The following is a 12,447-nucleotide window of genomic DNA, read 5'->3' as shown; positions in this document are numbered from 1 at the left end:
TCAATTGGCAGTAGTTTGCATTAATAATGTAACGGGTTCATTAATTTAGAGGAATTTAATTAGTAATGGGTGGGTAGTGGATTGATTTGTAAATTACACTAATAAGTTAAATTATAACAAATAGTTGAGCGCCACGTATTTTAAAAAATATTTAAATAGTTTAAATATAAAACCGTTAAATAAGTGATCAATTTTGAACCAAAAGGTGGATGACAAGGGTATTTTGGACCCAATAGGTGGGTGGGAAGGGCATTTTGGAGCCAATAGGTGGATGAAGGGTAATTTTGTACCATTTTCAGTACTTTAAGGGTATTTTAGGTCCTTTTCCGTATAGTAAACGTAGACCACATCATAAATCGTTTTCCTTGTAATTAGTTCTTCAAAAAATTAATATTTTTATACTAAATAATATCAAATTCAAAAGTATTATATTCATTGATACTCTTTCGGAATATTTAGTTAACATTTTAAAATTATTCTCAAAAGTAAACATAAACAAATTTTGTGAAATTTCTGGATATACTAAATTGATTTCGTTGTTCACTTCACATAAGTTTTTATTTTTTAAAAAAACATATTCTAACATTTTATATATAAAAAAAAATAATCTTGAAGGACTATTAACAAAACGACTCAAACGGTCAAAATATAATATTGAAAAATTATCTAAATATACTATTTATTTTATCATATTCTCTAAAATTCTTTACCATTTGAAAAACTTACAAAAGTCTCTATTTTCTCACTTTCTCTCATGTTATCAAATACATCACTTTGACACAATGTATTAGGGCATAATGTATCAAACAAGTGTGTTTTGTATCAACAAAGGTAACGCATCAATACATGAGCAATATATCAAGACAGATGTCTTGTATCAACAAACGTAAGTATCCGTACTTTGAATGATGTATCTAAAATCCTTAAATTTCACAAAAAAAATTTAATCCAAAAGTGTACAGATATAATATAATTAACTCTTAACACTGTGTAACTTTACAAAATATAATCGTACCTTATATTTCAAAAATATTATATGTGTAACAATAAATCAATAAACAGTATTTTCGCAGAAGTAGCAAGAAAAATAATCCTAGCCTCTTATATTCATTTGTACACTTGACCGATATCCAATGCATCTAGAAGTAATGGACAAAATAGTAATGACGGGGCTCCTATCGTAATTATTATTTTCTCAACGCGAATTTCAGTTATCTGCCACCACCACTTGATGCTTCTTCTTTTTTCGCGGCATTGCTCAAAGAGTGATGAAGAACACTCACAGAATAAGTAAATCAGAATCTTTTGATGGAACTGCTGGTCGAGCTGCAGAAAGATGAAGGACATGGCCTTTAGAAAAATGCAATTAGATGATCTGCACCATCTAGTTCTGGTAGAAGAGGCTATTCATCTTGATATCGAGCCAAAAATAGAGAATGTAGTTTAGTTAACCTCTAGTTGGTTGAATGAGGGAAAGTGGTGATGAAGATCATTGGAATGAAACTAATTCGCAATCAAAACTTTTGACTTGAGGAAATCATGGCGGTTTCTAGTTAGAGTTAACTTCTCTTCTGCCTCTGCTGCTTTTTCTCTGACACCACGAACAATATCCTCAGGAGCTTTCTCTACAAACTGCACATAGGAACTCCATAAGGTCCATGACATGGGAAAATGGAAACGGAAATGGAGAAGCAGGACATAATATTGTTAGATTTTGACTATATCCTGTTTTGACAGTCAAGGAGTATGTTCTTTTTTTATTTTATTTTTTTAGAGAAAATGTTTGGCGTTTAATTAATTTTATTTAGCAAATAGAGAACTCACACTTGGAGAACTCAAACGAGCTATCAGTCCATCATATTCAGCTTGCAACTTGACAAGGCGCTTAGAGAGACGCTGTACTTCAGCAGAGATGTCCACCATATCTGATAGAGGAAGATAAGCTTCCAGACCTTCACCAGCAACAATGTGGACAGACTGGTTTGCGTCTCCTGCAATTCATCTCATATTAAGATAACACTACAAGGAAACAAACATTAAACTAGAATGCTCTAACCCACGCAGGGTTTATCAACCTATCACGTGTGATACCAAAATCGACATACCTGGAGGAGATTCTACAAAATTGACATTTCCCAAATCCAGTCTCGAAAGAAGAGCCAAAACATCTATTTCTCCCTGCAATAAGTGACAGCCATGTATTTAAATCTAAGATAGGCATACAAAAGAATTCTAGCAAGAAAAATGCATTTCAATACAGAACAAGGTTGAGAACAACAAAAGTGACTAATCTGTTATAACATGGTCGCCTTGTGCTAGGCTGACCTAACTGACTCAGTAGGCAGATAATGAACAGCACATCCAGTTAATGTTTCATAAGAAGTAAGCCTCAGTGGTAGCTAAGGTAATTATTAGCAGTACCGCTGTACAGTGTACTACACCTGTTTACTAAATTTTAAGTCTAAATGGTATCTTGTGACAAAATAAATTTCAGAGAATTCACTGCTGAACACTTTTTTCTACCTGTCACATAGAAAGGGTGCATCACTTCCACACCTACATCCCTTGGGGTCTTCAAGAAAGTACTATGAAAACCAAAACCTTCCAATCACTAAACCTTCTCGATATCCTTTTGTCAACCCAAATGGTCTTGCAAGGTAACTGAGATTGCACACCTCCCAAGTCTCAAATAAGAAAATATAACCCAACCTCAAATAAAGTTGGGGTCAGCAAGATGAATCTTGTTTAATAATTGAAATCTATTCAAGGCCAAACAAAACAAACACTATATAATGTCTCTTGTCAAGCAAACTTAAAGCTAGAGGTTCTCTAAACTCGCACTTTGTAACACCTCAGAAATTCCTAGCTCAGATTAGGTCAAAATAAGCCACCGAAAAATTCTAAGTCTGCAGAAATTCTGTGTTTTACGAACTCCATCTACGTGCCGTAAAGAAACTATGGACAATAGATGGTGGTCGTAGACAAACTTCAGAAACAGGAAAAATGGTCTGAGATCTACGAGTTAAGTTTACGTTTTGTTGTTTGATAAACATTATTTTACGGGTCGCAAACTTGATCAGTAGATCAAGTTCAGAAACTTAGCAATTCAACCAAAACAGGAAGAGCCTGGTTTACGGTCGTAGAACATTTTACGAACTATAGATTGGTCCATAGATTAAACATCAGCAACTCAGAAATTCCCTCTAATTTCTATGAACAGGGTTCTAAGGTCTGTAGATGGAACCAAAGACCGTAGATGCCCCTCGTGCAACCTGTCGACAGTTTTAAATCAGGGTCGTTTTGTTTTTTCACTCTTTTAATCCCTATACTATGTCGTTTTAACCTATTCTAAGTGGGATTAAGGAAATTTTATCATCCAAAACCTCCCCTCTCTCACATAAGTCCCCAAAAAAATCAGATTTCCTCTCTTTTAAAGTTCCTCTCAAGCAAGAACTAGAGTTCCAAAGCTTTAAGTCTCCATTCAAGAATTCAAGCACTCCAGGTATGTGGGATTTCATCAATGAGTATCCTTTTACCCATTGAGTCCCAAAGAAACTTCAGATTTTCAAGTTTAAAATTCTACAGAACTTAGGGTTTCTATGATATCATTGGCTTCTATTGAAATTCAGTTCTTCATGAATAGCCTATAATTGCATGATTTTACTTATAATTCCATATTTTCATTGTTGTTTCATGAACTCTCAATATATAAGTATTTTCATGACTCAGAATTATGCAAATTTCATATGCATGGTTTCAAATAATCAGGTTTCATGATTTTAGATACTTTCAGATAAAGTGTCTTTCAGTTAGCATTAGAAATTATCAGTTTTGAATCATGATTCATGAGCTACTCAGTTATCATCGGTAATTAATATTATTAGACTATTACTGTATCAGTTAATTGCATTTTCCTTTGGGAGTTTTACTTGGCACCGATCGGAGTTAAGATGAAGGCTCACAGTCAACGTCCATTCGATTCATTAGTAGAAATCCCCAAGTCCCAGAACTATGTGCCACCTTAGGATTTAAGGGGGCTCCCATCAGTTGAGGGTTGGTCCTTAGTCTTCATGGACATTAGCTTAGTGGATCCACATTAGCTCAGATTAGTCTTTATACCTTGGCAAAGTATATTGGACCCTTATGATGGAGATTATACATCAAACTTGATAAAGTAGCTCACATGGTTACATATCGGTTAGTAGTACCTCACACAATCAATCCTTCAGTTATTGCATGACCAAGCATTCAGTTATTTCGGTACAACATATAATCAGATTTCATGTTATATACTTAGTCAATGCATCAGTATATTATCATGGTTATCCTACATACTTGGTACAGACCGCACACTTTCTGCCTATATTGTTTGACAATATAGGTTCAGACGTTCAGCACTCAGGCCGCGGTTAGTACGACCCCAGATCAGCTTAATAGTATTTCGGTGATTCCTCATCCTTCGAGTACATCCCCTACATTACATTCCATATATGCTATTTCAGTTTCAGACATTTAGAATTAGCTAAGGACTTGTCCTAGCAACTCGTTTAGTAGAGGTTTTCAGATAGTCAGTCTAGACTCAACTTATTTTTATCAGATATTTCTCTATCGAAGTTATAAGACTCTTTCAGTTTTAGTTTCCACATTAGTAATATCAGGTATCTTCTGCTGTTACGTTAATCTTAAAGTCATGCCAGACCATGACTTGTGTCTTTAAGCACCATGTTACGACGTGTAGTCTCGAGTCGTGACCCACTTGTTCCTACACTGACATAAAGTCTCTAACCATAAGAAAGGACTCCTAAAAACACAGACTCCAAGGTAAATCCAAACACAAGTACACGACTGAACCTTAATACAAATAATCTCCTATCACCTAAATGGATCCTTTTCTTGAGTTGTTCTGAGCAAACTCCGCACTGATTCTGAAACATTGTAGATTTTTAGGCGACTCTTCTACATATCACTTTTAATCATCTGCAATCAATCCCCTCATTGCACCTACAGACCAATGAATGTGGAGGTCTACATAGGATGTGGTGAAACCATCTCAAGTGAAGCTCTCATTTTATCCTCTCTTTGAGCTTCTTACACTATCTTTCAAATGTGATCATTTCTAATTATTAGAGTGGGTTAGAGTCTCACATAGGTTGGGGCATGGATTGGTGGTTTGCTTATATGAACTTAGTCAATCCTTCCCTCAAGAGCTTGCTTTTAGGGTTGAGTTAGGCATAGGTGCCAAATTTTTCACGATATCAAAGCCATGTCAATGCCCATTTGGCTCTCGGTCCAAACTCAAGTTGGGCCTTGGGAGTAAAAGTCCCACATTGTTAGGGGAACAGGCTGGTGGTTTGCTTACATGGACTTGGGTTATCCTCCTCTCATGAACTAGCTTTTGGGGAATGAAAAGGTGGTCTTCTTATGAGGACTTGGGTAATCCTTCCCTCATGGGCTGCTTTTGGGGTTGAGTTAGGCCCAAGTGTCACGTCTTTACACAAATCTTATCAAATTTCTACTACTTATGCTCACTATCATATGAGATCATTTCTAACCTTATCAAATTTTGCATGTAAAGCCTTCAGAATATAGAGAAAAGATTTCCTTCAACATGAATCCTTTTCATGAATCATGATAACAATGATAACCACCAACATTATGCGTAAAAAGGGAGGAAAGATGATACAATAGTTCCTGTTGAATTGATAATCAATAACGTCAAAGAAGGCTCCTTAGTTGACAATCTTAGTATATGAACAATATGGTATGTATTGACCAAAAACTGAATAATAAGGGATGTCAGTATTCTGGTTGTAGAGGGGAAATACTTTAATATTTTATCGAATGTTATGGAATATCCTTCAGTATCCCCAACAAATATCCAAAGAATCTAGACATATATTGAACCTAGGAATATTTTAACTAATAATTTTATTAATCTGCTTGAATTTTGAAGGTCTAAAATTTTTGAAGTGTGCCTGCATCTTTTCATGTTCTTTTGATTAGTAACACAGCAAAATGACACCCAAAAAACAAATAGCCACCACATTTCCAAAAGGATAGTTACCTGAATGAAGAGAAGTTAATAAGTAAAGTGGAGATCTTACAGAGATATACTGAATGACATCTGGATTTGCGACGATAGATGCAGAAATGAGCTTTGCTGGCTCAACTGCATACTCTGCTCGTACATTTCTGATGGCTCTAGTCTGAATTGATGGAAGGGATATATCAGGAAAACAAAAATCAAATATTAAATTAAAATTAGGAGAAAAAGCTGAAAGTCAAACTCACCAATGCCTGTAAATTCTCAAACTTTTTTATGGAATCAATATTCCTGGGAAGTGAAGTAAGTGGCCATGCAGAAACTATAAGAGCTTCCCCTCTACTGGGTAATGCCTGCAGAAATTGGGAGAATCAAACTGCAATGAGAACAGCATTACCCTTAAGCTATTTCGCTGTTGAAGCAAAAATCAGATGTCCTTATAAGATTTTCCAGATTTTGGAGCAGGGCAAGTTACTGGCTTGCACCCTCATCAGCTAGCAGGCCCATGGCCAAATTAAGCTGGTATTTAGAAATATATGCAAAATAATTAAACAGTATCATCAACATTGTAGTTCATATTAGAATCCTAACTTTTTTCCAATGTTAACAGTGATTGGAAACAAACAGGTACCGCTTGTCTCCACATCATCTATTTTTTAACACAATTACAAATTTATATCATCTTCAAGATTGACAATATTTTATCAGCTATTTACTACCACTTCCAAATTACGCAGTTTATTTTATTTTCTAGTTGTCCTAAGAAGTGACAGGACTCAGATCAAGAACACAAGCAAATACTTAAGAGAAGAAACCCGATCAAATAAGTCATAGTTCGAATGACTTTTCAGCTTCTGCTGACTGATTAAGATATTAATGCATTTAAGAAAATCAACGACAACAAGCTAGGTGTGATACAGACAAGGAATCAGAGTCTAGATGGAAGGTCATGCAACATCGACAACTGGGATTTATTTTTTTTCTGACCATTTCATTTGATAGTGCAGATTCACATGCGCTAGACCTTTCACAAACAAGTTATACTAAAGAACAACAAAGCAAAATTAACATGGGAAAGAACTATGATGCAAGATTATCAGACAATAATAATATTCTGACTTCTTGAGTGAAACTCTTCCCCATAGATTGTAGGTTCTCATATATATCTCATTGCATAATCCTCACCCATCTTGTATCATCAGGATTTGACATTAAGCATTCAAAGCATGAAATTATGGGAATATATCAGATCACCTGCCAGAGCTCCTCAGTTACGAAAGGCATAAATGGATGCAGCAATTTAAGAATGTTCTCAAAAATGTATAACAGAGCTGCTTGTGATACAGATGCAACAGAATGATCTCCAGAGTGATACAGACGAGCTTTACTAGCTTCAATGTACCTTGAGAAATAGACAAGGATTCAGGGACAGAAGAAGAAATAGATAAACTATAAGATATACCATCTTCACTAAGGTCTGGAAGAAACTAAGATGAATTAAATGAAAAGAATGAAACAGAACAGGTAACTTCTATGTCTCCTCTTTATTCAGAAGTACATAGCAAGTGAAGACCTTCCTGTCAGTTAAGTAAAGAAGAGATAAAGGATGTAAGCAGTTACACAAAGGCTCTTACATTCTGCTCAATCCAAACGGATCACAAATCAATTTGGTGTCACTCAATTGATGGTAGAATTAGGTAACTAGTTTCATGATGAAGGAGAAATAAACTCATTCATAATCATTTTTCAGGTTAAGCTTACCTACTCTTATCACTGTAACTAACTTTAATCACAATATGCCTAATACGTATTCATTAAATTTTTGAACTGGCCTGGGTTAATGACCTTTCTTTTAAATCACAATGGGCTGGCTAGTGCTTCAAGCATGAACAAGGCAAATCACCATGCAAGAGCGTAAGAATGAATTCCAAATTTAATTCCTATGCCCACCAACACTATCATTCTTTCTACATATTACTCTTCAATAAAAAGAGTCCCTACTTCAGATTTTAGATAATGTGTTGGAGAGGTGGATCTACATTGATTATTATGGGTCACATGAATCCAATTGCTTTTTCTTAATCCTGAATATGTAGTAAGGAATTCATTAAATATCTATAAATATTTGACTGTTGATCCAGTCATATGTATACTTCCTCTATCTCAATTTATGTGGCACCCTTTCCATTTCTGTCTGTCCCAAAAAGAGTGTCATTTTTCCTTATTTGGCAACTATAATGACATCATCCCCATTTTATCCTTATTGGGTCCAACTTTACACATTATTGTGAAGAAAAGTCAACTAAAGTAAGCATTAAAGTGACATTAAGGGCAATTTGGTATACATAACAAAGTCTTTCCTTATTTCTTAAACTTCGTGCCCGGCCAAATGGTGTCACATAAATTAAGATAGAGTGAGTATTAACCTGAGGTTGCTGAAATAACTCATACACTTCAAATTTTAGATCAGCTAGTGTAAGAAGAGTTACTTATTAAATTTCTTCCCACCATCAGCATCATTCTTCTACATATTAATCTTCAACAAAACTTGTTCCCGGTTCTAAATGGTTAGGACTTCACATACTGCATAATTTCTTATTCAAATAATACTGGATAATGTCTTCTTTAAATAAGTGAGTAACAAGACTTACACGTAAACCAAGTAAAAGAACCAAAAACACTAGGAAGAACATACCAATCAGCAAAATCAGACCAAAAGAAGTCATATATTTCTCTTCCAACATCTCCGAAGAAAAATTTCTCATAACTTGCAGTGACTTCATCAACAAGTACATGAAGCTTTGATACCTGAATGGTGTAGAACTTGTTACAACAGGATCACTATGCAATATTGGGCTTAGTAAGCATCAAAAAAGTCATCTTACCACCCAGCATTCAGGTAGTGGGAGCTTCAGCACAGACTCTATATTATCAAACTGAGAGAACAGTAGATAGTGAAATAGATAAGAATTCCGAATGATAGATTCTTGGCAGGGAATAAGGAATTAAAACACAATTCAACTCTGGACCCTTAGAAACCTCGGGATTACTCCTAATTTTTTATGTGAACACAAAGTTCCCAGTAAATTACCAATCTAAGATATATGGAAGAAGTTATTCCACTGTACTTCAAAAAACCAATTTTCTCACTCTAGCGTCTATATAGAAACCAAGGATATCAATTTGAACAATGTTACCAGTTTTTTTAAAAAAGGATATCGATTTGAACACCACAAAAATTAGGCTTCGGTGGATCACAACCCTTCTGGATTAACTTTGTTCTAGGATGTGAATTCTCAAGCCATGCAGATCTGAGAATTCTCGAAGAAGTGGACTTCAACATTCAGAGACGCCATATACCAAATTATTTAACAGCAAAAAATTTCTATGTTTCCAGCATATGCTGGAAATAAAATCAAACAAAAATCGACATGTTTTAGAGTTATGCCAACAACCAGGATTAAGCTTTTTAGTCTTCGAAGCCCATGCTGATCATGAAGCTCAATCTGGATCCGGCAGAGTTAATATGGATCACCAAAATTAATCTGACACAATGACAATCTCTGATTTAATGCATTTTTCATTTGTCATACCACAATACTTATCTCAGTTCTTTCAGACTATTTTCTTTTTCAATAAGTATGTCTTCTCTTTTAAACATTCTTTTTATTTCATTAGTACCTAAATGCTTCTTAACCACAGATCTCGAAGTAAATTGTCAAAAAAAAAACATATAAGCAAACCTTATGGGCCCGTAAGGCTTCCCAAGCAGGAGTGTCATCTTGACGAGGCAAATTCCGCAATATGAACTTGCCAGCATTCCACAATTTGTTGGTGAATGCCTTGTTAGATGACAACCTCTCTGTGGACAAATTTAGATCCTATAACAAAGACGTAACCTGGCTGATGAAAGCATTCCAGTGGACACCATTGGAGAAAAAGGAAGATATATATCCATAATTTACTGACTAAAAACGAGCTCATTACAAACCTGACCAGCAGTCCCTAAGGCAAGAGTGAAACGCAAAGCATCGGTTCCATACTCAGCAATGGTGTCAAGGGGATCTACGACATTCCCCAATGATTTCGACATTTTTCTGCCCTGAAAACAGAGCCCTGACAAGTTTAAAGCTACAATATATGCAGAAAATGAACCATGGAATGGGAGATATAAATCCAGATCTCATCATAACTAATGATGGTTTCTGGACGTGTCCTGGATGCAACTCAGATGCAGATTGGGCAGGTACAACCAAATTCAATTATTTCAGTAAATCAACTCATTATCACAAATATATACATAACATTATCAAAAACTGCATGCTTGGAGCCGATCAGTCCAAAGATTAATGAACCAAAAGTTCGGGGAAATATGTAAAAATTAAACCTCAATGCAGGGCCTGAAATAACTTTTTTCTTAGAAATTGATCTCTTCAATAAATGAATTAGGTAGGAACAAAATCTTAACTTTCCTCCAAAACAGCAGAAGTTACTCTATTCAAGTGGTAAAACAATTTTACACAACGTACTCTTTTTGCTGAAACGGTAGCTTGTGAAGAGGAGGGAAATATGAATTAACTGAACGCGTCGGATTACGACCAATGTAAATTTGCAAGAAGCAAGTGCACATTCTTTACCGAAAATAGAAGGGAATTGTATTTACAGGTTAAGTAATTCCACTGAATAATAAATCAGCCAGCATGTTCAACAAATTATCTAGAAAAAGTGCATCAAGAAGAGTAAAGACATACATTTTAGGCAGTAACTTAAAAGCATTAACTCACTTGAGAATCACGGATTAGTCCATGAAGATAAACATTTGAAAAGGGGACAGTCCCAGTAAACTCAATTCCCATCATCACCATTCGTGCCACCCAAAAGAACAGTATGTCGTGCCTGTTACCAAGTAACTGTTACTGTTCAGGCAATATTGCAATATAGCATTTTTACATTTTGAAAACCACAAGTCTTAAAAAGATAGTAACATGAAAAATATGAAATATACAGGATGGTTAGTCTGTCAAAGAAGATTTGAAAATTTCAGAGGCACTTCTCCAATGCCAGACACTATCAGGTGGAAAAAAGCTCTAATGGGGTGTTCACTGTGAATAGGTTGTATGTACCACCCCGTAGCCAAAACAGACCAAAAACTAGCTTTACAGAAAAAATCTGCAAGTGCAACCAACGGTGGCATCGACGGACCGTATCCTGACCCACAGTCCGTCCAACACAACCGTCGATGGCATCAAAAACTCCCAAAAATTTCAGCCCAAAAAAATTGGTTAAGTCTTGGAAGACGGACAAACTAACGATCCGTAGGTCAGACGACGGTCCGTAGTCCGTGACCATCGATCAATACTCCCTTCACCCACTCTCTGACAAGAGCTACGTATGACCAGCATGGTCCGTAGGTGGACCTACAGACCGTAGGTGGAAAATTTGCAGACAATTAAGGGGAAATGCATTTGGGTCAACTTCAAATGGTCATATCTCTTAGCACAAAATGAATTAGGTATCCCATGACCTACCCACAGATAGATAATTGAATTATCTTTCCATAGCCACCAACCTTGCTAAAATCAGACCTTCGAGTAAAAAGTTATGCCCATTTTAGTAAAAAGGCCTGTCGAACCGGCCCAGTCGACGGACCCAACGACTAGCCGCCGGTCAGACAACGGACCATCAGTCCTGGCCGTCGTTTGGTCCGACGGCAACTTTCCCAGGGGTCTTTTTGACCTTTCCCACTTCGTTTAAACCATAAGATACGTCGTTTTTACCCTAAATCATTAGATTTTAGTCCGTTTAAGACTAGAAACATAATTAAAACATATCTAAGTCAAATCATTAAATCAAAACTTAGAAAATTAGAAGCAAGAGAGGAGAAAAATTTCAAGAACCCTAGTTCAAGAACGCCACAAGTTCCAGCAGTTCCAACCCCGAAACCTAAGTATTTTTTCGTGAATTTCATCACCAGGTATGTGGGATTTCACTAGTGGGTTCCTTTCACCCATTGGGTCCCATATCATGATTAGATCTAGGGTTTCTAGAACTTCATGAACTTATTAGTTATATGTTCCAAATTAGATTATCATGTTATTATTCAGTTTATTGCATGAACTTCAAAACCCTAGCTATGTTTTTCTTTAGTTCTTGAATTACACATGCTAGGTCAGATATTTCAGACATTTCATATATACATGCCTCAGTTATAAATGCATAATTACCAGATTAATTGTTGCATTCTCAGTTTGCATGTTCAGTTTCGAACTATCCAGTATTTACAGAAATTCAAACATAATCAGTAAATTTACAGAATTCATGGAGTAGCATAATACCGAGTTGGACTAGGGTTCAGCGTATCCAAATAGTCCCAAAACTACTAGCCAAATAGGTTGTAAGTCCCC

At 35.8% G+C, this 12,447-nt stretch overlaps 1 protein-coding gene across 7 annotated transcripts in view; it reads right to left on the bottom strand.

The window, feature by feature from the left end:
- Positions 1-995: 995 nt before the first annotated feature.
- The window catches only part of LOC101264294 (valine--tRNA ligase, chloroplastic/mitochondrial 2), a 36,788-nt gene continuing 25,336 nt past the window's right edge, over positions 996-12,447 (bottom strand). For 5 of the 7 annotated variants that reach the window (XR_738753.4, XR_738752.4, XR_003244496.2 and 2 more), the window contains exons 17-28: positions 10,828-10,939; positions 10,035-10,145; positions 9,787-9,924; positions 8,929-8,979; positions 8,739-8,851; positions 7,298-7,445; positions 6,292-6,396; positions 6,105-6,206; positions 2,106-2,178; positions 1,825-1,991; positions 1,453-1,632; positions 996-1,326 (exon numbers count right to left, since the gene is read on the bottom strand). Coding sequence is in view for 1 of the 7 variants with exons in the window: in XM_010315695.4 (XP_010313997.1) it covers positions 1,504-1,632; positions 1,825-1,991; positions 2,106-2,178; positions 6,105-6,206; positions 6,292-6,396; positions 7,298-7,445; positions 8,739-8,851; positions 8,929-8,979; positions 9,787-9,924; positions 10,035-10,145; positions 10,828-10,939 (1,249 nt within the window). In the remaining 6 variants the exon portion in view is untranslated. Of the gene's footprint in view, positions 1,633-1,824; positions 1,992-2,105; positions 2,179-6,104; positions 6,207-6,291; positions 6,397-7,297; positions 7,446-8,738; positions 8,852-8,928; positions 8,980-9,786; positions 9,925-10,034; positions 10,146-10,827; positions 10,940-12,447 lie in introns of all 7 variants that reach the window. The other 2 variants (XR_011213360.1, XM_010315695.4) reach the window with 2 other exon arrangements.

The sequence above is a fragment of the Solanum lycopersicum genome, chromosome 12, assembly GCF_036512215.1.
Source record: "Solanum lycopersicum chromosome 12, SLM_r2.1".
Taxonomy (NCBI): Eukaryota; Viridiplantae; Streptophyta; class Magnoliopsida; order Solanales; family Solanaceae; genus Solanum; species Solanum lycopersicum.
This window is presented reverse-complemented; position numbering and strand designations above follow the sequence as displayed.